The sequence below is a fragment of the Schistocerca americana genome, chromosome 1, assembly GCF_021461395.2.
Source record: "Schistocerca americana isolate TAMUIC-IGC-003095 chromosome 1, iqSchAmer2.1, whole genome shotgun sequence".
Classification (NCBI taxonomy): Eukaryota; Metazoa; Arthropoda; class Insecta; order Orthoptera; family Acrididae; genus Schistocerca; species Schistocerca americana.
This window is the reverse complement of record NC_060119.1, coordinates 1,151,405,866-1,151,430,523: the sequence shown is the minus strand read 5'-3', so window position 1 is coordinate 1,151,430,523 and position 24,658 is coordinate 1,151,405,866. Positions and strand designations below refer to the sequence as shown.

The 24,658-nt window shown below is 43.0% G+C and overlaps 1 protein-coding gene across 1 annotated transcript in view; it reads left to right on the top strand.

Moving 5' to 3' along the window:
- Positions 1–24,658, top strand: part of LOC124597453 (facilitated trehalose transporter Tret1-2 homolog) — a 252,053-nt gene that overhangs the window by 174,336 nt on the left and 53,059 nt on the right. The window contains exon 4 of the mRNA XM_047135939.1: positions 1,553–1,814. Coding sequence (XP_046991895.1) covers positions 1,553–1,814 — 262 coding nt within the window. The remainder of the gene's footprint in view (positions 1–1,552; positions 1,815–24,658) is intronic.

Genomic DNA, 24,658 nt, shown 5'->3' with positions numbered 1-24,658 from the left:
AGTACCGAAATACGACACACGTTTTTTAATGTTTATTAAAGAGTCATTTGCATTGGAACTGTAATTATGCTTAAGACAAATGCAGGAAGTAATTTATTTATCGTTGATTACAGATTTCCTTTAAAAGATAAGGAAATTACAAAAAGATGGGTTACCTCTGTTCAGCTCATTTTGAAGAGAAATATATGTACCACACAAACGTCCAGAGGTGCCTTTTGTCAAAACCAGTACCTACTATCTTTAACTTTCCACCACATTTACAAAAGCAAGATAAAGTATTACGACCACAACCCAGAAAGCGATCTTCCGATAATTTGCAAGATAGTGCTATTACAGTGACATCATTAGCACAAAGTAAGTCAATAATTTAATTTTACTCCGTGTTCTTATTACTTTGAATTACATACTTTCTATTATAATCTTATGGTGTAACTCTGTTATAAACTTATGATGTAACTACATTATTTCAGTGCCTGTCGGACCCACCTCTGTTTCTGCTGACCACATTTACTGTCTACCAAGCCCTGAGAAGTTGAAAACACAATATAACAGAGTACAAGCAGAGAATGTGCGACTAAAGAAGCGGATAAAGCAAATGAAGCAACTTAGTGTACGACACAAAAGAAGAATAGTGCAGTTACAGACTTTAGTTGCTGGTTTGAGAAGAAGGCTATGTAGTTCAGTTTCTGATATGTTAAACAGTGAACATGTAGTTGGTTTGTTGAAGGAGCTATTGGAACTTCAGTGCAGTGCTAAAGTATGCCATTATTCTCAGCAAATAAGGAAATTTGCCCTGACCCTACACTTTTATTCTGCCAAGGCATACAGCTACTTACGAAAATTTGTGAAATTACCCCACCCAAGAACGCTTCGACTTTGTTATTGAATTACTATGCTTGTGTTAACTACTTGTAACACGTATTTCAAATAAATTCTCGTTCACAGTGTACTGGTTTTTGAGGCTTTGACTGTTTACTTTGAAATAGCGACAAAAATATCGCATTTCTGCGTCCGTTGCTGTTTCTAATAGTTAACCACTGCATGTTTAGGCGTTTCACCGTAATATTCTGGTGGTACCTGCTCTAATTGCATTAACTTATGGGCAACAAGTAACGTTATAGTGGATGGACAGACTTATTTGAGTTGTCTTGTAGTGTTGTCTATATCGAAAAGTTTAGCCATATTTCGACAAAAACATCCCTTTTTGCTGTCAGTGTACACTGAAATCACTGCTGTCTATTGCTTGTTTTAGAAAAAATAAAGCTAGTATGGGCTATTTCAAGTAAGTCAAACGCAGTTACAAGGGGGCGGGACACAGCAGACGAATGCCTTGACTAAAGAAAACATGGCGGCCAGAACTTCAATTTGCTTCAAACATGGCGGACCTATAGCCACTCTATGAAATTTTAACTCGTTGGTAGCCAGTAAAACAATTGCAGCATGTACAAAATTTGGTTCGATCTTCTCTCAGACAGTAGAAGTGACATTAGCTCGTGTGTATCCGCGCGCTTCCTCGTGCGCCCCTCCCCTGACGCGCCTCGGCGCTGCGCAGGTGAACGAGAGCGCTCACGCGCGCGTGCGCGGGGTGCTGGGTTCGCTGCCGGCGCTGTTCATGTCGGGCGGCATCCTGCTGGCCTACGTGCTGGGCGCGTGGCTGCCGTGGCAGGCGCTGGCCGGCGCGTGCGCGGTGCCGCCCGCGCTGCTCTTCCTCTCCCTGCTGCCGCTGCCAGAGTCACCCGTCTGGCTGGCCGACCGCGGCAGACACGCTGAAGCCGCGCGCGCTATGGCCTGGCTACACCGCGACAGCGTCTTCGGTAAACACGCTACTGCTGCTGCCTGCCGGCCGCGACAGCGCGCCTGCACAAAACTAACAATTATTCAGTTAAGGGGGGTAGGACATCAAACGGGCCGACTTGGAGCAGGACAGGCACCACAGGACATTTTATTTTTGTAGTGGACTGACCCGACAGCCAATCCACTAGGACGGGTAGCCGAAAGGCACGCGTTTAAGCTCACGCAGACGGGCGTGAGGTCTGGAACAGGACAATGTCTTGAGAATTGCAAATAAAGTACGCAGATGATGTAATACTTAACTTTATTCCATAATTGGAGAACATAGGTCTGACGGTACAGGCTTGATAAGATAACCAGCAAAAGATAAATGGCGCCTTGCTAGGTCGTAGCAATTGACGTAGCTGAAGGCTATGCTAACTATCGTCTCGGCAAATGAGAGCGTAATTGTCAGTGAACCATTTCTGGCAAAGTCGGCTGTACAACTGGGGCGAGTGCCAGGTCGTCTCTCTAGACCTGCCGTGTGGTGGCGCTCGGTCTGCTATCACTGAGAGTGGCGACACGCGGGTCCGTCGTATACTAATGGACCGCGGCCGATTTAAAGGCTACCACCTAGCAAGTGTGGTGTCTGGCGGTGACACCACATTTTTCTACTCTCTATACTTTTACAAATAAATTCATAAAACTTTGTCAGCATCGCCAGAAAGGATTCAGGATTCACACTCGTAGCAGTGGAAGTGCAAAAACATAACAAAATAAATTTTTTTAGATATGAAATTTCATCATATTTTCACTTACTGTTGGCTGCATTTGTTGCTATAGGTGCATTTTTCTTCACAAATAAGAGAGATTCTTTGATGAATTTTGCACAGCATACAAACCATACTTACAGGTGTATGAAACTCTAGAATTTTTCAAATCTATTAAAAACTGTGGTAAAAATTGAAATAATTATCTACAAAATTTGATTTTTTTCTAAACATGAAGTGTAAAATGTAACAGCTCATTCATTTTTTCATAAATTAAATAGATTCTAGAGTTTCAGACACCTGTGAGTATGATTTGTATGCTGTTCAAAATTCATCGAACAGTCCCTCTTACTTATGAAGAAAAGTGTACCTATAGCAACAAATGCAGCCAAAAGTAAGTGAAAAAATGATGAAATTTACATGTAAAAAAATTATTTTGTTACGTTTTTGAACTTCCGCTGCTACGAGTGTGAATCCTGAATCCTTCCTGGTCATGCTGACAAAGTTTTATGAATTTACTTGTACAAATATAGACAGTGAAAATTAAAATGTCCTGTGGTGCCTCTCCTGCTCCAAGTCGGCCCGTTTGACGTCCTACCCCCCTTAAAAGTACTGACCCTACGACTTCTCATAGAAGGTAGGTTAAGGAAATTAGATTAGATTAGATTAGTTTTTCGTTCCATAGATCCGTGCTGTTGAGATTCTCGTGGATGTGGAACATGTCAAAATTTTTTTAAGCTGAAATAACAATACTAATAGTATGAATATATACAATACATCATTTGTTTCTATTAAAAAATTCGTCAATGGAGTAGGAGGAGTTGGCCATTAGTGAGTCTTTCGGGCTCCTTTTAAACTGATCTTTATTTGTAACTAAATTTTTTTGTGTTTGCTGGCAAATTATTTAAGATGAGTGTTCCTGAGTAGTGGGCCCCTTTTTGAACTAAAGTAAGTGCTTTTAACTCCCTGTGCAGATCATTTTTGTTCCTGGTAATGTATGTATGAACTGAGCTGTTTGTTGGAAAAAGAGATATATTATTCAGGACAAATTGCAAAAAAAATGTTCAAATGTGTGTGAAATCTTATGGGACTTAACTGCTAAGGTCATCAGTCCCTAAGCTCACACACTACTTAACGTAAATTATCCTAAGGACAAATACACACTCCAATGCCCGAGGGAGGACTCGAAACTCCGCCGGGACCAGCCGCACAGTCCATGACTGCAGCGCCTTAGACAAATTTCATTAAGGAGTAAATATACTGAGAGGCAGTAGTTAGTATTCCCAGTTCTTTGAAGAGGTTTCTACAGGACGTCCGTGAGTTTACTCCACAAATAATACGTATTACACGCTTTTGGACTCCGAAAGCTTTTGTTTGACTTGAAGAGTTACCCCATAATATTATATCATATGACATTATGGAATGAAAGTAGGCAAAGTACGCAAGCTTTTTCATTTTTATGTCGCCTGTGTCTGCTAACACTGGAAATGCAAATACAGATTTGTTAAGGCGTTTCTGCAGTTCTGTGGTGTGTTCCTCCCAACTGAATTTATTGTCAAGTTGTAATCCCAGGAATCTAAGACTGTCAACCTCTTCTATCTGCTCTTCTTCAGACTTTATGCATATGGTGGGTGGAAACCTCTTACAGGTTCTGAATTGCATATAGTGAGTCTTTTCGAAGTTCAATGTCAGTGAGTTGGCATTAAACCATTTATTAATATCCATGAAAATATCATTAGCAGATCTTTCTAGAATTACACTCGACATACTATTTATTGCAATACTTGTGCCATCTACAAACAAAACGAACTCTGCTTCTGGCAGTGTAACTGATGAGAGATTATTAATGTACACAAGAAAAAGCAATGGCCCTAAGATGGATCCTTGTGGGACACTACATGTAGTTTCTTCCCATTCTGATGATGACTGATGACTTAATTCACTAGTCCCTTGCACTGACACCCTTTGTTTCCTGTTAGCAGGGTATGACTTGAACCATTTTGCAGCACTGCCCGTGACACCATAGAATTCTAATTTATTTAAAAGGATGTTGTGGTTCACACAATCAAATGCCTTTGACAAATCACAGAAAATGCTTGCTGCTTGTAATTTGTTATTTAATGAATTAAGTACGTTTTCACTGTAGGTGTAAATAGCCTTCTCGATATCAGAACCCTTCAGAAATCCTAACTGTGTTCTTGATAATATGTTATTTGTGGTCAGATGGTTGAGAAGCTGCCTATACATTACTTTTTCTAAAATTTTTGAGAATGCTGGCAAACCTACGTTTATATCCAGAATGAAATTTTCACTCCGCAGTGGAGTGTGCGCTGATACGAAACTTCCTGGTAGATTAAAACTGTGCGCCGGACCGAGACTCGAACTCGACATCTTTGCTTTTCGCGGGCAAGTGCTCTACCATCTTTTTTCTCTTTTTTTCCTTTTTTCCCTTATCGATATTGTTCGTCACGTCTGGTCTGGGCGGACGTCACATGACATCCGTTCAAGTTGATCGTTAATTCCTTTAGTCAGTTTTTTTATTATCCACTTGAGCTACCCAAGCACGACTCACGACCTATCCTCACAGCTTCAATTCTGCCAGTACCTCCTACCTTCCAAACACCACCGAAGCTCTTCTGTGAATCTTGCGGAACTAGCATTCCTGGAAGAAAGGATATTGCGGAGACATGGCTTAGCCACGGCCTGGAGGATGTTTCCAGAATGAGATTTTCACTCTGCAGCGGAGTGTTTCATACCAGTGCACATTCCGCTGCAGAGTAAAAATCTCGTTCTGGAAATATTCCCCAGGCTGTTGCTAAGCCATGTCTCCACAATATCCTTGCCGGCCGAAGTGGCCGAGCGATTCTAGGCGCTACAGTCTGCAATCGCGCGGCCGCTACGGTCGCAGGTTCGAATCCTGCTTCGGGCATGGATGTGTGTGGTGTCCTTAGGTTAGTTAGGTTTAAGTAGTTCTAAGTTCTAGGGGAATGATGACCTCAGAGGTTAAGTCCCATAGTGCTCAGAGCCATTTGAACCACAATATCCTTACTTCCAGGAATTCTAGTTCTGCAAGGTTCGCAAGAGAGCTTCTGTGAAGTTTTGAACGTAGGATGCGAGAGCCGGCCGGTAGCTCAGCGTGTTCGGTCAGGGAACTGAGTAAAGGAAACAACGAGCCACTTGAAATGATGTCTTGTGGCGTCCGCCCAGACCAAACGCAACGAACTATATCGAAAAATAAGAAGATGGTAGAGCACTTGCCCACGAATGGAAAAGGTCTCGAGTTCGAGCCTCTGTCCGGTACACAGTTTTATTCTGCCAGGAAGTGTCATACGTTTACAGCATATGTAGACTTAGAGAAAGCTTTTGACAATATTGACTGGAGTACTCTCTTTGAAATTGTGAAAGTAGCAGAAATAAAATAAAGGAAACGAAAGACTATTTACAATTTGTGCAGAAACCAGACGGCAGTAACAAGAGTCGAGGGGCACGAAAGGGAAACAGTGGTTGAGAAGGGAATGAGACAGGGTGTACCCTCTCCCTAATGTTATTCAATCTGTACATTGAGAAGGCAGTGAAGGAAACAAAAATTTGGAGTAGGAATTAAAGTGCACGGAGAAGAAATAAAAACTTTGAGGTTTGGCGATGACATCGTAATTCTGTCAGAGACAGAGAGGACTTGGAAGAGCAGTTCAGCGGAATGGAAAGTGTCTTGAAAGGAGGATACAAGGTGGACGTCAACAAAAGGAAAACGAGGATAATGGAATGTAGTCAAATTAAATCAGGTGATACTGAGGGAATAAGATTAGGAAACGAGACACTTAAAGTAGTTCGTTAGTTTTGTTATTTGGGCAGCAAAATAATTGATGATGGTTGTCACATGAAACACCTTTCAGCCTTCAAGTTTCCAACCTTATTTTATTTGGCAACCAGTTTCAGCGTTTTACGACGCAATCTTCAGACCCCTGACCGACGTGTAGGAAGAACCTACCTCGGTTGTGATCTAAAAAGGGCCAGAAATACTGGTATTAGTAGATTTTTGCTATTGTGATCACCTCAACCAACATTCGGCAGACGATGGTTCCTACACGCGATTCTTCCTACACGTCAGTAAGAGGCCTGAAGTAAAACGCTGAAACTGGTTGCCAAATAAAATAAGGTTGGAAATTTGACGGCTGAAAGGTGTTTCATTTGACATCATCTATCGAACAGCCGAGTCCCGCAACCATCTAAAAAAAGATGGACATACAGAGATAATTGATGATGGTCGAAGTAGAGAGGATATAAAATGTAGACTGGGAATGGCATGATAAGCGTTTCTGAAGAAGAGAAATTTGTTAACGTCTAGTATAGATTTAAGTGTCAGGAAGACCTTTCTGGAAGTATTTGTATGGAGTGTAGCCATGTGCAGAAGTGAGACATGGACGATAAGAAATTTACACAAGAAGAGAATAGAGCTTTCGAAATGTGGTGCTCCAGAAGAATGCTGGGGATTAGACGGGTAGATCACATAACTGATGAGCACGTTCTGAATACAACTGGGGAAAAGAGGAATCTGTGGCTCAACTTGACTAGAAGAAGGAATCGTTTGTTAGGACACACTCTGAGGCACCAAGGGGTCACCAATTAAGTACTGTAGGGGGGCCTGAGGAGTAAAAATCGTAGATGGAAACCAAGAAATGGATACAGTAAGCAGATTCAGAAGGATGTAGGTCGCAGTAGCTACTTGGAGGTGAAGAGGCTTCCACAGGATAGAGTAGCATGGAGAGCTGCAGCAAACAAGGCTTTGGACTGAAGACCACAACAACGATTGAAAATAAATTTTTGACATTTCATGTTTTTATGTCTGAATCGTTATCATCATCTTGAACAGTTTCCAGCTCCATGCTACGTCTGTTTGGAACATAAGCTTCGCCATCTAGTCATGCTTTCCTTCCACCCTTCATTGTTCACTCTGTTCCAGACCTCTCCTGATTTTTCATTACACTCTTCTAAATCTTTCAGCCGTCTGTCCCTTGGTCTTCTTCTTCCTTCACATCTCCATTTCGTGTAGCTTCTTGAGAATCCTCTTGTCTTCCATTCTCTTCACGTGCCCATACCATTTTAGTCTTGATGTTTCTATCCTGCTCTGTAAAGGTACCTCTTCCGCTATTTCCGTTACCCTTTCATTTCTCATCCAGACTTTACTAATTGCTCCTCTCCTACTTCTGAGGAACTTGATTTCACATGCCTGTGATATGCTCAAACCTATTTCGTTCATTATCCATGTTTCAGATGCATAGGTTACTATTGGGATGTAATAACCTCTTCGGTGTTTTTTGGGACGTCTTTGTTCCAAACCAGGCTCCTAACACTTCACGGGAATGCTGAGCTATGTTGGAAGTTTTCAGCCTCTAGCTCATTGTGAATTTATTTTAAAATCAATTGCAAAATTTCTGCGGAACAGACCAACAGACAAGTGAGCAAGTTAAAAAAAGAAGTAAAATGAGTCATGTATACATCAAATTTGGTTCAGAACTGCTCCAGGCGTCCCTGAGTTATGCCTTTATATCATCCCTTTCCAGCCATATCCTTAGCTGTAAATGTGCATGAGTGGTCTTACTCCCAAAGTAAATTTTTGCTCAGTTTGGCAGAAATTGCTTTATGCATTACAGAAGTGTACCTATAAGTCGATTGAGTTGTCGGAGACTCTTTCCGCAGCAGGTGATTTGTACTGCGCCTGTAGGCACTGTGACGCAATCTGGTAAGCACACCTATGGTGCACGAACTCCAATTGGACAGGCGGCGCTCTGCTTTCAGCTTGCTCGTCACCCCGTTTTCACCTCCACCCCCTTCCCACTGCAGGAATATGGTTATTATCACACTCTGCTGCATTGTCATCCAGTTCTCAGACAGGTCTGAAATTTCAAGTCCCTGGCTCACCGGGAAGTAAGTTTAAAATCAGCTGCAAAATTTGTACCGAATAGACAAACAAAGAAGACAGCGACCTAATAAAAACGAGCTAAAAATGGAGCAACTAAGTGTGTAAATGGTGGATTGTACCATACAAGGTGTCTCATTGATTTTGAACACACCAAATAACGGTCTGTCCAGAAGCAAAATAAAAAATGTACCGAGCAAATGTTTTATAGCTACCAGGAAGAAAATTAACCAGTATGATTGTCGTCCTTGCATCTTTGTTCGCTTCGGAGACGTTATCAGCAGTACATATTTTTAAATAGTCTCCTATATTGCTTATTCAGTAATCCACTTCCTCTCTGTTCAAAACTGTTTCACAGAAAACCATTCACGTAATAACGTGACACAAGATTGTCTATGACCCCCGGAACTAGCAAAAAGTACAGATAGCTGGTGTAACATTAATTCGTCCACTTGGTAGAGCTGACTGTAAACAGATGTAAACACACGGAAAATGAACGCCGATCTTACAGTCAGCCATCTTCTGTTGAAGGTTTGAATGAGTACAATTATACCAGTGTAGAAGTATCAAACCGGAATTTGCCTATAAAGTATAGATGGTGCTAGCCGTCAGTGTAGGGGGCCGTGAGATCGCGTCTGCAGCGCCATCTGCTTCCTGTAACGGCTGACGACGAATGTCAACACACTGTAACCCAAGTTCCATGCGTCGGTATCAGTTTCAAACGCGTAAACACGTCGAGTTTTGTGCTTACGAACTAAGATTTGCGGACAGCATTGTTTTTCTGTTAACATTTGAATAAAACTGCTACAGAATCGCATCGAATGCGTGTCGAAGCTTTCGGCGATCATGGTCTTGGAAGTGGCTCAAAAAATTCAAAAGTGATGATTTTGACATGAGAAACGACGAGCGCGGGAAACCACCGAAAAAGTTCGAAGACAACGAATTGCAGGCTTCATTAGATGAAGACAATACTGAAATTCAACAGGAACTCGCGGAACAATTGAATGTGACGCAGAAAGCTGTTTCTCTTCGGTTGAAAGCTACGGGAAATTTGCAGAAAGTGGGAAAATGGGTTTCGCATGAACTGAATGAAAGATAGCTAGCAAATCGAAAGACCACTTGTGAAATGCTGCTCGCCAGATACAAAAGAAAGTCGTTTCTCCATCGAATAGTGGCAGGTGATGATAAATGGATATATTTTGAGAATCATAAGCGTCATATACCATGGGTGAATCAAGGCAAACCATAGATATCCACTGCAAGACCAAATCGCTTTGGAAAGAAGACAATGCTCTGTGATTGGTGGGTTCACAAGGGTGTCATAAGTTATTAGCTGCTAAAACCTGGTGAAACCGTTAACATTGATTGCTACCAACAGCAAATGATCGATTTAAGTCGAGCATTAGGTGAAAAAGACCGAAATATGGAAAAAGGCAACACAGAGTCATATTGCTCCATGACAACGCCCTATCACACAAAGCAAAACTGGTCAGGGAAACGATCGAGGCGTTTAGTTGGGAAATACTAGGGCATGAGGCTTATTCTCCAGACTTGAATCCGTCCCATTATCATTTGTTTGCATCACAGGGACACGCTCTCGCTGAATAATGCCTCAATTCGTATGAAAACGTACGAAAATGGCTCGCTGATTGGTTCGCTTCAAAAGAAGAACTGCTTTTTTTTGGCGTGGTATTCATAGCCTGCCGGAAATGTAGGTGAAATGTATAAATAGCAATGGAGATTATTTTGAATAAAACACCTGCAAACAACAGACGTGTAATTATTGCCACCAAATTTCGGTTTCATACCTCTAACCTGGTGCACCAACGAAAAGAAATAAATGCTACTCATCTATTGAGAATGTTAAGTCAGCAAAACAGCAATACAATATTGTTTCCTTATTTACACTACGGATACATGTAGTACAGTAGTGTTATGTACAGTAAAGGCAAACCATGATTAAAAACTGCGCCGGCCGGAGTGGCCGAGCGGTTCTAGGCGCTACAGTCTGGATCCGAGCGACCGCTACGGTCGCAGGTTCGAATCCTGCCTCGGACATGGATGTGTGTGATGTCCTTAGGTCAGTTAGGTTTAAGTAGTTCTAAGTTCTAGGGGACCGATGACCTCAGAAGTTAGGTCCCATACTGCTCAGAACCATTTGAACCATTAAAAACTGTGCCATCATCAGTTTTATTTTATCGTGATTGAAGGCAGGCGTAATACACGGAGGTGATAAAAATCATGGGATAGTGACTTGCACATATACAAATGGCGGTAGCGTCGCATACACGAGGTATAACAGGGCAGTGCATTGTCCTAGCTGTCATGGGTGTACTCAGGTGATTCATGTTAAAAGGTTTCCGAAGTGATTATGGCTGCATGACGCGAATTAACAGACTTCGAACGCGGAATGGCAGTTGCAGCTAGACACATGGAACATTCAATATCGGAAATCGTTAGGAATTCAATATTCCGAGCTCTTGCAGTGACAAGAGTTGTAAGGTGTCAGGCAATTCCAACACCTTCCATGAAAACCCTGACATGATAAGCAAATCCAGTAGTATGTCACATAGCTCCGAATAAATCGTGACATTAAATTAACCAAAGTAATACGAGTAACGAGTGAGCAAATGGAATACCACAGACTAACACAAGAATGCCTAAATGCATGTCATACCTTCCCACCATGAAACAGACGCAGTTCCGAGGTGAGAAACGAGAACAGAAGCCGAGAGCAGAACCGTGTTAAGCTAGAAGCCCCCACGCTAAGGGACGGAGACCCACGTCTCCAGCTAACCGACAGGACCACCCCCCAGCCCATGTTAAAAGCTAGAGCCCTCCAGAAGAACAGTATAGATTTACGATAACACTAAAAGGGCCACACCAGCCACAAGTTTTAGCGTCAGACTTTTTCGCGTCTCTGTTACGTTGCAAACGTTAAAAACATTGCCCCACCACGAAAAGTAACCGACAGGACCACCCCCCAACCCATGTTAAAAGATAGAGCCCTCCAGAAGAACAGTATAGATCTTACGATAACACTAAAAGGGCCATACCAGCTGCAAGTTTTAGCGTGAGACTTTTTCGCGTCTCTGTTACGTTGCAAACTTTAAAAACATTGCCCCACCACGAAAAGTATAACGTTTCTCATTGGATAGACAGAATTTTTGTAGGCAGAGCTTAAGGTTAACATTGAGACCCTGATTGGTCAGATGAAAACACAGGCAGATAGTTTTTTTTTAAACCAACTTCGGTAAATTGTAGTAAGGAGAAGTTAGAAAGGAGTTGCTTCATAGACGGCGAACTGGATGGAGCTGCGCCGGCCGCCGCCCCCTGACGAACACCGACAAGGTAATGAACGCATGCGATGCCGCATTTTTGAGCGCATAAGGCTTCAGTCAGAACTGCAGAAGTCTCATCTGCTACATCCCCTTTTTACGTAATACTAGTGTCGATCGTCAATTGAAGCTCATGGTATTCACATTTGCTACGTAAGTTAAAATCTGAAACGCGATGATTTTTCTGTTATATAATTATTGAGAAGCCACATCAGCCACTGTAATTTACGACAAGTTAGATAAGTAATTAAAGATAATTGAGGGTCACTGTAGACCATTTTGATAGTTTTCTCTTTTATGAAACTTAACTTGAACCTAGATTATAGATGTGATATGGCATAGGTCATCCTTCGATCCATTGTGAAACTTGGAAACCCATTCAGGGAATATTCGTTCACATTTTTGTTGAACGCAGTTGGTTTTTATCATCCTGTATTAAAACATTTCCTTTTATCAATAGTGCAATTTATAAACAATGTTTTGTGAGTAGAATAAAATTTCCAATGGTTAACTTAACTGCTTTTTCGACGTTATTTTACCAGCTAACTAAAAATAGGAAAGCCTTGAACCCCTTCCACTAAATTTAGTTAGTATTAAGATTCTTTTACAGGGAGTGCAGTGGAGCTGACGCTGAAATCATTAAGTATTTGGTTATATCATCGCTAGTCTCACTGAACTCTTCTGAACTCTACGTGTCATGTGTGGTCTGGCGTCTCCTTACCAGCAACAGGTCCCAGGTTCAAACTAGCCTATTCCCTAAAAAACACGCTCAGAGCGTCGTTGCGCGAAAGTGGTAGGGAGACACGACTTAGAACAAACAGACACCACGCAGAATGTTAGAGAGTGTGCCGAAAATACTAAATTTCAGTCATTACCTCTCACCACGGAAACACAGTGGCCTATGGCTTTCAGAGCCAGCGGCGTTTGCGTAGAGTTGTCAGTGTTAACAGACAAGCAACACTGCATCAGATAACCGCAGGAACGACGAACCTATCCGTTAGGGCAGTGCGGCGAAATTTGACGATAATGGTCAATAGCAGCAGACACCGACGCGAGTGCCTTTGCTAGCAGCATGACGTCGCCTGCAGCGTTTCTCCTGAGTTGTGACCATATCGGTTGCACCCTAGATAATTGGAAAACCTTGGCCTGGTCAAATGAATCCCGATTTTAGTTGATAAGAGCTGACGGTAGTGTTCGAATGTGGTGCAGACCCCACAAAGCCATGGACCCAAGTTGTCAAGATGGCACTGTGCAAGCTGATGGTCGTTCCATAATGGTCTGCGCCGTGTTTACATTGAATGTCTCTCCGGTCCAACTGAACCGATCATTAACTGGAAATGGTTATGTTTTGCCAATTGGAGACAAGTTACATTCGTTCATTCACTTCATATTTCCCAAACAACGATGGAATTTCTATGGATGACAATGCGCTACGACACTGGGCCATAAATGTTCACGATTGGTTTGAAGCACAGACACAATTAGAGCGAATGCTTTGACCACTCAGATTGCCTGACATGAATTCCATCGAACATTTATGGAACAAAATCGAGAGGACAGGTCGTGCACAAAATCCTGTTTCGGCAACACTTTCGGAATTATGGACGGCTATAGAGGCAGTATGGCTCAATATTCCCGCATCACCTTTTGTCACCTCAGCGTGTGAACGATATATTGTGTAGTACGTAAAGGCATTTCATGGTTAAAAACTGCTTCATCATTAGCTTTATTTTATCGTAGTTGAAAGTAGGCGTAATACTACTAAGAGTTGGGTTAGATGTTTTGGGTCAAGAGACCTAAATCGGGATGGCCGGACGCGAGATTGAACTGTCGTCCTCCCGAATGCGAGTTCAATGTGCTGACTACTGCGCCACCTCGCTCGGTAACACTACTAAGGCAAAGTAACTCTGCAGAGTGTGACATTCTGACAAGAACCCACCCTCCCGACGGATTACTTTAAGAAATAAAGCGAAGAGACAGTTTTTTATATCGTTTTATTCACACGAGTACACGTTTCGGTTTTTTGCCATCTTAAATTGGCGCCATGCAAATTTATTCAATTGGGACATCGTTAGAAATGTCGACTGCAATTTTGACGCTGGAGTTGCCTTTCTTTTCTGCTTGTTCTACAAAGAGCGTTCAAAAAGTTTTGCACAGTCGTCTCTAATTTTTTTTATTTTTTGCAAGAGGAGAAAATTTTTTTGTGAAGATACTTGGAACATTTATCTATACATTGACCCTACTCAATGTAGCCTCCATCAGCTGTGACGCATCTGGCCCAACGTTCTTTCCATTATGTAAATGCACTTTGGTAAAATTCTAGGGATTGACTTTTACACCATCGCTTGCCGCAGAAAATAAGGTCTTTATCACTACCAAATGTTTTACCGCGCAGGTGAGCCTTCAGACGACCAAAGAGGTAAAAATCAAATGGAGCCAAGTCCAGACTGTAGGGGTTTCCTGATTTTCTCCTGCGTCATAAGGGCTGTATGGGGTTTGGCATTGTCATGGTGTAGTCTGATGAGCTGCCCCTGAAGCTGTGGTCTGTGGGTCTTGATGGCACGTCGCAGCTTGTCCAATGACAAACAGTAATGGACCCGGTTAATTGTGGAGCCAGGTTCCAAAAAGTTAATGAAAATGACACCACACTGATCCCAGAAGAAGGAGGCCATCACCTTTCGGCCTGCTGTTCGTGAAAATCTTGGTTTCTTCTTCCGAAGGAATCCCGGGTGACGCCACTCCATGGACTGGGTTCTGCTCTCAGGTTCGGACAAAAATAACCATGTTTCATCCTGGGTAATGACGCCATCAAAACACTGTTTCCACTCTTCAGTAAAGGTCTTCATGAGACCCTCGCACTCATTCTTCCTCGTCGTTTTCATTTCTTTTGTCAATAATCTAGGCATCCAACGTGCACAGATTTTTCTGTACCCTAGTGACTCTACTAGCGATACCACACTATCCAATGACAAACGAGTCATTTTAGCAAGATGTCGTGTCGTCACACATGTGTCATTTTGGATGATTTGATCAATGCTCTCCTTATTCACATCACTCACTGCCGTTGATGGTCTACCGCATCGTGGATTGTCCAGTAGAGAGAAATCACCTTCTTTAAACCTCTGCAACCACCGGTGGATATTGCTGCGATGCACTGTGTCCTCCCCATAAACAGGGAACAACTTCCTGTGAATCGATGTGGCAGAGTCATCGCCGGTCTTGAAGAGGAACTCCATCACCGACCGTTGTTGCCACCTGACATCTACTTCCCCTGTAAATAAAAGAAAATACTTTTATATACCAACTTATAGCTAAATGGTCCAAGTATGTTCACAAAAAAATCCATTCTCCTCCTGCAAAAAATTAAAAAAATTAGAGACTATTGCGCAAAACTTTTTGAACGCCCTTCGTGACACCAATTTTCCGCATTTATAAGCGCGGCACAAACGCTTTTTCTTTCTATGGCACAGTATTCGCCACGTTACCATCAACCACTTTTTGTGCTCACAATGGATTTCAGTACCACAAAATGGTATTAAAGATACTTGTTTCTGTCTCTTATTAAGTTCAGTGTCGAGATTACGTGAGTACGTGAACGTTTTTGAACAAGTGAGAAGGTGTGGATTACAGAATAAAATATATATGGAGTTATTTTAAAATGTTGTACTGTCGTTTGTACCTTCGTAACGAATAAAGATACAAGAGAGGCTGTCATGCTGGTGAACGTCCGCCTGGTAGACAAACATTTGTTGATACATTTTTTATTTGTTTGTAAGCAATGTACACCACGCAGCGTCTCTGGCATCCGAGTTTCCATCTCGTTCTATCTTGCCTGTCCTCTTCTTGCATGCCCTGTCCTGTATCACACTCCTCACTCCATCATTCCATTGTAGACGGGATCTTCCTCTTTTTCTGTCTCATGCAGTTCTTCGGTGCCACATTTTAGAAGGCCATCACCTATTTTCTGGCGTTCTTATAAGATATCCGTACCATGTGAGGCAATTCTTTTCAAGTGCGTGTACACTATCCTTGGTAACTCCCATCTGTTCTCGAAGTACTTCATTTTTTATTTTGTCTCTTCTTGTTACTTCACAACTTCGTCTCCAAAACTCCATTTCTTCTCGTCGATGATGGAGACTTCCCACAGTTCATCGCCATACAGAGCAATCCTCTCAACTACAGTTTTTTATATCGTCCTTTTCAAATTTATAGACGTATTTTTATTCCAAATAATGGAGTGTAGCTTAGCTGTTTAATTGATACCTTTCGCTTTTCTATTCTGTGCTTTATTTCCTCGTAACTTCTACCCTCGTCCGAAATGATTGTTACTAAATATCTGGATGATGGCCTATACTTTACTAAATATCCATCATCCGTAACAGATCCATTTCTATACCTGTAACGACCAAATATTCGGTCTTTGTGAATTTTATTTTCATACTTCCATTGCTCACATGCATCTATAAGCTTTCATAAGGTACAATGTACATCCTCTTCTTCCTCAGCGAAAGTGACCTGATCGTCGACGAAACTTAGGGAGAACCGGACATCATCACCTATTCTAATTCCCATGTTTTTTAACTTTGTTTTCCAAGTTTTCAGTGCTTCGTTCAAAAACGCTTTAAATCCAGTAGGCAATAAGCAGTATCCTTCCGTCAGCCCTTTGCTAACCTTAAATTTCAGTGACAATAACTTCCCAAAATTTACGCGATTATTATCTGAATGCTGCTTTCTAACGGCTTGCACATAACGTTTGCCAATGTTCTGGTTATTCATTGCTTCCCATATCTTAGAAAGCGGTACGCTGTCGTAGGCCATTTGCATATCTCTAACAACCAAGTGTGTCTCCAAATTATGTGCCATTCTCTTATCAGTCACCTGTCTAACGATGCAGATATCATCATCGGAAGCCACTCTGTTGTTCTACTTCCTCAGTTTCTCTTTCACTTATAGTTTCATGGATCTTACTGTATAGTCTCCATATAGAACTGAGCGGCGGTGCTGGTGATTGTTAAACAATTAAAAATACCAAAGCAACAGGACCTGGAGCTGTTTGTATGCAGTTGTTGAAGGCCACGTCAAACAAGAGGTGGGACCAACTTCTTAATCGAGAAAAGTCAAATGCATTGACACATGACCTTGGAACACAATATTGATGACGAATATGCTATATGGTCCTTGCAGTACTAATGTTGTCCACCCCCAGTAGCTGAGTGGTCAGCGCGACTGATTGTTAATCATAAGGGCCCGGGCTCGATTCCCGGCTGGGTCGGAGATTTTCTCTGCTCAGGGACTGAGTGCTGTGGTGTCCTAATCATCATCATTTCATCCCCATCGACGCGAAAGTCGCCGAAGTGGCGTCAGATCGAAAGACTTGCACCCGGCGAACGGTCTACCCGACGGGGGGCCCAAGTCACACGACATTTATTTAGTAGTAATGTTTTATTGCGGTTTAGGTTATTCGTACCTCTCACTCAGTCATTCCACAGGGTTCCTGTAACACTTTCTGCTAATGTTCAGAGCTGTAAGAAACGTTCAGAAAAAAACAGAACACCTTGAATGATTGGAGATGGGACGTTCATATTCACAGGACATGTACATCAGTATGTTCTGCAAAAACAGTTAGCATTTAAGTCACCTCGGTTCGGCATGCAGTTTCGCCAAGCAAGCACAGGTTCCGCCATGGGCCTTGATAACTTGTTCCAAGCGTGGTAGTATCGACGTGTGTAAGGCGCGAATAGCGTCCTGTGGTATAGTCACCCCTGCTGCGTTCATCTGGCTCCAAAGTTCATCTGTGGTGGTCGGCATTGGGTCACAGCGCTACACCCGTCGTCTCGCCATATCCCACACATCTTCGATTGGTGACAAGTCTGGTGATCTGGCAGGCCAGGATAAAAGGCTGACATCCTGTGACACCAAGAAGGCACGTGTTCGTGCAGCAGCGTGTGGTCGTGCATTGTCTTACTGAAAAATGGCGTCTGGGGTGTTGTGCAGAAAGGGTATGGCTACGGGGCGCAGTATGTCATTAACATAGGTGACACTGGTCACAGTGCCCCGGGCACGCACCGACTGTGATTTGTGTTTGTACCTAGTAGCGTCCTGTACCATAAGGCCTTGCGTTGGTGCCGGCCGGAGTGGCCGTGTGGTTCTAGGCGCTACAGTCTGGAGCCGGACGACCGCTACGGTCGCAGGTTCGAATCCTGCCTCGGGCATGGATGTGTGTGATGTCCTTAGATTAGTTAGGTTTAATTAGTTCTAAGTTCTAGGGGACTGATGACCTCAGAAGTTAAGTCGCATAGTGCTCAGAACCATTTGAACCATTTTGAACCTTGCGTTGGTGCTGCATGTCGTGTGCGAATGCAGTCACTGTGATGTCACGCCCCCTGTGTGGGGCGAACCAAAATGCGGCCATCATTGCCAAACAAACAGAACCTCGTTTCATCCGATACATCTACGTCTACATTTACATGGATACTCTGCAAATCACATTTAAGTGCGTGGCAGAGGGTGCATCGAACCACCTTCACTATTGTCTATTATTCCAATCTCGTATAGCGCGCGGAAAGAACCAACACCTATATATTTCCGTATGAGCTCTGATTTCGCTTTTTTTTTATCGTGGTGATCGTTTCTCCCTATGTAGATACGTGTCAACAAAATATTTTCGCATTCGGAGGAGAAAGTTGGTGATTGGAATTTCATGAGAAGATTCCGTCGCAATGAAAAACGCCTTTCTTTTAGTGATGTCCAGCCACAATCCTGTATCATTTCAGTGACACTCTCTCCCATATTTCCCGATAATAGAAAACGTGCTCCCCTCCTTTGAACTTTTTCGATGTACTCCGTCGGTCCTATCTGGTAAGGATCGCACACCACGCAGCAGTATTCTAAAAGAGGACGGCAAGCGTAGTGTAGGCAGTCTCCTTAGTAGGTTTGTTACATTTTCAAAATGTCCTGCCAATACAACGCAGTCTTTCGTTAGCCTTCCCCACAACATTTTCTATGTGTTCCTTCGAATTTATGTCGTTCGCAATTGTAATACCTAGTTATTTAGCTGAATTTACGACTTTTAGAATACACTGATTTATCGTGTAACCGAAGTTTAACGAATTCCTTTTAGCACTCATGTGGACGACCTCACACTATTCGTTATTTAGGGTCAACTGCCACTTTTCGCACCATTCAGATATCTTTTCTAAATAGTTTTGCAATTTGTTTGATCTTCTGATGACTTTATCAGTCGATAAACGACAGCGTCATCAGCAAACAACCTAAGATGGCTGTTCAGATTGTCTCCCAAATCATGTACATAAATAAGTAACAGCAAAGGGTCTATAACACTACTCTGGGGAACGTCAGAAATCACTTCTGTTTTACTTGATGACTTTTAGTCAATTACTGCGCACTGTGACCCCTCTGACAGGAAATCACAAATCCAGTCACATAACTGAGACGGTATTCCATAAGCACGCAGTTTCACTACGAGCCGCTTGTGTGGTACAGTGTCAAAAGCCTTCCAGAAATCAGAAACACGGAATCGATCTGAAATCCCTTGTCAACAACACTCAACACTTCATGTGAATAAAGAGTTAGTTGTGTTTCACACGAACGATGTTTTCTACACCCCTGTTGACTGTGTGTCAATAGACCGTTTTCTTCGAGGTAATTTTTAATGTTTGAACACAATATATGTTCCAAAATCCTGCTGCATATCGAGGTTAACGATATGGGCCTGTAATTTAGTGGATTACTCCTATTACCTTTCTTGAATATTGGTGTGACCTGTGCAACTTTCCAGTCTTTGGGTACGGTTCATTCGTCGAGCGAACGGTTGTATATGATTGTTAAGTATGGAGCTAATGCATCAGCATACTCCGAAAGGAACCTAGTAGGTATACAGTCTGGACCAGACTGATGCCATTCTTGTCCACAGTGACGTCGTTCCATACACTATTGCTGTCTAGCACGTTTCTGCACGTTCGTTAATGTTAGGCAGAGAAGTGGACGATGCGTACATAGCTCGTGGCGTAATAAACGGTGACGGACTGTCATTCCTAATAGTGCGAAGTGTTACACTGTTGTGCCAAAGCCGAGAAGGAAGCAGATCTGTCCCACAATGCCATTTGAGTGAGGTGTCGATCTTCTCAAGGGGTGGTCTGGGTGGTGCGACCTGACCCATCTCGTCGTGCTCTACGGCCTTCCGTGAACCATTCTGCACGCACCCGTTGCACTGCCAAAACACTTCGTCCCACACGGGCAGCAATTACTGGGGTGGATGCATCACATTCTCTCATACCAATAATGCGCCCTCTTTCAAACTCACGGATTTGACGGTGCGGTTCGCGCATAAGTCTGCGAGGCATCCTGCACGTCTGCTCAACTAACAATGATTCGTTACCTTCGGTATACAGCGACGACGAGAGCGGCAGGCACATTTTACGCGTAGGTAGTGTTGCGCCTCGATATCGGTATTGACCTTGAACATGGGTCAAATGCTAATCATTTCTGCAGAACATGGTAATGTATATGTCTTGTGAATATTAACGTCCTATCTCTAATCGTTCAAGATGTTCCGTTTTTTTTTCCTGGTCATGAGCGTACTATCGGAGCAGCAACGCTGTTTGATTGCATTCTCATTCTCACTACAGGTTAGTTTATTACAAGCATTTCAAGTCGTTTGACTTGTGGGAATGAAATCTGGTTGTTGTTGTTGTTGTTGTTGTGGTCTTCAGTCCTGAGACTGGTTTGATGTAGCTCTCCATGCTCCTCTATCCTGTGCAAACCTCTTCATCTCCCAGTACCTACTGCAACCTACATCCTTCTGAATCTGCTTAGTGTATTCCAATCTTGGTCTCCCTCTACGATTTTTACCCTCCACGCTGCCCCGCAATACTAAACAGGAGATCCCTTGATGCCTCAGAACATGTATTACCAACCCATCCCTTCTTCTAGTCAAGTTGTGCCACAAACTTCTCTTCTCCCCAATCCTATTCAATACTTCCTCATTAGTTATGTGATCTACCCATCTAATCTTCAGCATTCTTGTGTGGCACCACATTTCGAAAGATTCTATTCTCTTCTTGTCCAAACTATTTATCGTCCATGTTTCACTTCCATACATGGCTACACTCCATACGAATACTTTCAGAAATGACTTTTTGACACTTAAATCAATACTCGATGTTAACAAATTTCTCTTCTTCAGAAACGCTTTCCTTGCCATTGCCAGCCTACGTTTTATATCCTCTCTACTTCGACCATCATCAGTTATTTTGCTCCCCAAATAGCAAAACTCCTTTACTACTTTAAGTGCCTCATTTCCTAATCTAATTCCCTCAGCATCACCCGACTTAATTAGACTACATTCCATTATCCTTGTTTTGCTTTTGTTGATGTTCATCTTATATCCTCCTTTCAAGACACTGTCCATTCCATTCAACTGCTCTTCCAAGTCCTTTGCTGTCTCTGACAGAATTACAATGTCATCGGAGAACCTCAAAGTTTTTATTTCTTCTCCATGAATTTTAATACCTACTCCGAATTTTTCTTTTGTTTCCTTTACTGCTTGCTCAATATACAGATTGAATAACATCGGGGAGAGGCTAAAACCCTGTCTTACTCCCTTCCCAACCACTGCTTCCCTTTCATGTCCCTCGACTCTTATAACTGCCATCTGGTTTCTGTACAAATTGTAAATAGCCTTTCGCTCCCTGTATTTTACCCCTGCCACCATTAGAATTTGAAAGAGAGTATTCCAGTCAACATTGTCAAAAGCTTTCTCTAAGTCTACAAATGCTAGAAACGTAGGTTTGCCCTTCCTTAATCTTTCTTCTAAGATAAGTCGTAAGGTCAGTAATCTGGTAGAGACATCAAAACCGAAGAAGCGCAGATCAGAGCTACGGGAGAACAACTTCGTGTGTTTATTTTACAGCAGACAGCACAATGTTTTTCAGCGCTGGAATCAAGCCGTCGCGTGCGCGAGGAAAACCTGACCGTAACGGTCGGTGAATCAGGCTCCTCACAGGAGCGATAAGCGTAGCCGGTCTTTGTCTTGTGATAGGAGCCGGTATCGTGCTTAAGTCACACTCAAAACAATACACAGGGACCATGTCAGACGATGCACGCTCGTCGCTCTGAAACGTGGTCCTAAAGGAAAGACACGGGGACCGATGGTGATACGCCGCCTTAGAAGTTTTATACAAACAAGACGCAGACTCAGGCGGAGCAAGGAAGTAACAAGGAATATCGAGCGCTAAAAGGATGTGAAGTAGGTACAATACACTGCAGATATCCGTGCTAATTTTCTTATCGCGAAAGAAAGTTGCGAATTAACCACACAAAATAAAAATTGCAAAGTGATTGAGTGTGGTCGTTTTTCAGGACGAACTGTACTCACATTTGTCACACACACACACACACACAGTTCTTCGTGGAGGACAGTGTAGTACGTTAGGCCGCCTAAGTATTTACCAGGCCCTATGCAGACGCTGTCTCATTCGAAGACATTGCTTTCACAGATGTTTGATGGATAAGAGTGCGTTCCAGCTACTCCACATATAAAGACTCCCTTACTGTCACTCTGCCAGCTGAGCCCAGACTCGGCGCTGTTGTCAGGTACCCGTTGTTGTTGTTGTGGCCTTCAGGCCGAAGACTGTTTCAATGTAGCTCTCCGCGCTACCCTATCCTGTGCACACCTCTTCGTCTCCAAACATCTGGCTCAAACTAGATGCATTCGAAGCTGCTTACTGTATTCATCTCTTGGTCTCCCCTCTCTCCCTCAGTTATCGTACTGAAAATTCCTTGATGCTAATAATGTGTGCTACGAACCGATCCCTTCATATAGTCAAGCTGTGCCATAAATTTCTTTTCTCCCCAATTCTTTTCAGTACCTCCTCATCAGTAATTCGATCTACCCATATAATCTTCATCATTCTTGGGTAGCACCACATTTCAAAAGCTTCTATTCTCTTCTTGTCTAAACTGATTATCGTCCACGTTCCACTTCCATACAAGGCTACACTCCATAAAGGCTTTCAATAAAGATTTTCTAGCATATAAATTTATACTGGATATTCAAACACCCATCTTTTTCAGAAATGCTTTTCTTCATACTGCATGTCTGTTTTTTTTTTTTTTATCTTCCCTACTTCACTCATCATCAATTATTTTGCTGCTCAAATAGCAAAAATCATCTAATTTACTGTTTTTACTGCTTCATTTCCTACTTCAATGCCCTCAGCATCGCCTGATTTAATTCGACTTCTTCCATTATGATGGCTCTCGATCTTGCACCATAACCGAGTGCATCAACATGAGGTAGCCAAGGAGGTGGAAACGTGGGTTCCACTATGTCACGACTGTTTGGTAGCTACAACAGAAAAACACAATTAATTAGCAGGAGTATAAAATAAGAAAATATTTATTACTTTGTTGTAGTCCATGATCTGTTGGTTGACAGTTATAGAAGACGCGACTATAGTACTAAGCGTCTGTAGAATGACATAATTTGCAAGTCACAGATTTTTCAGTGACGAATTAATTTCTCGTAATCTTGAATGCCGAATCCGGTGAATTAGAAGACTAACTTGGAACTGGGCTACAAATACTTGATGGCAGCAGTAACTGAGCTGCAGACGATGACTGACTAACATCGGTGCGTGTAACCAGTGAGCGCGGCTACGAACTGTAGACTGGCACAACTGCACTGCACTCCTGCTACACATGAAGTGGCCTAGCGGCGCCTCGCGGCGAGCATAAGTACTGCGACTGGCTGTGTACTCTTTTGTCTAGCACAGCCGTTCTTCTGTTCCGTTTATCGAGAGGATCGCATCCGGCGGATCGATCTCTCAGGCGGCGGTGTGGTTGTATGACTGACATCACACATTATCCTTGTTTTATTTTTATTTCTGTATACATTACAATCTCTTTCGGAGGCACTGTCCATTCCGTTCAATACCACATCCAAGTCCCTATCCCTCTCTGACCCGCAATGCCATCGCCAAGTCTCGAAGTTTTTATTTCTTCTACATGAACTTTATTTACCTCTCCAAAATTCTCGTTGATTTCCTTCACAACTTGCCCACTGTACAGACTGAACAACTTCGAGGATAGGCTATACCCCTGTCTCACCCCATTCTCAACTATGGCTTCCCTTGGGCGTCGTTCGACTCGTGCAACTGCCGTCTGCGCTCTGTACAAAATGTAAATAATCGTTCACTCCCCGATTTTTCGTTGCTACTTTCAAAATTTAAAAAAAGTTTAAATGTGTGTTTGCCACTCTTCAAGTTATGTAAATTGAACAAACAGTTGCCCGCCCGGTTGGCCTTGCGGTCTAACGCACGGCTTTCCGGGTGGGAAGGAGCGCCGGTCCCTGGCACGAATCCGCCCGGCGGATTTGTGTCGAGGTCCGGTGAGCCGGCCTGTCTGTGGATGGTTTTTAGGCGGTTTTCCATCTGCCTCGGCAAATGCGGGCTGGTTCCCCTTATTCCGCCTCAGCTACACTATGTCGGCGATTGCTGCGCAAACAAGTTCTTCATGTATGCGTACACCACCATTACTCTACCATGCAAACATAGGGGCTACACTCGTCTGGTGTGAGACGTTCCTTTGGGGAGGGGGGGGGGGGGTGGTCCACCGAATTGCACAATCACCCTGGGTTCGGTGTGGGGCGTGGGGCGGCGGATTGGTGGAGTGGACTGAGGTATTCGTCGTGGGGTTGCGGACCACTGCGACTGCGGCGGGGACGGAGCCTGCCCGTCGTTTCTAGGTCCCCGGCTAACGTAACGTAACATAACATATATGTAAATTGAAGGTGGAGGAGGCAGAAAGGAAAGAAAAGGGAAGGCACTATTGATGTCGGGACT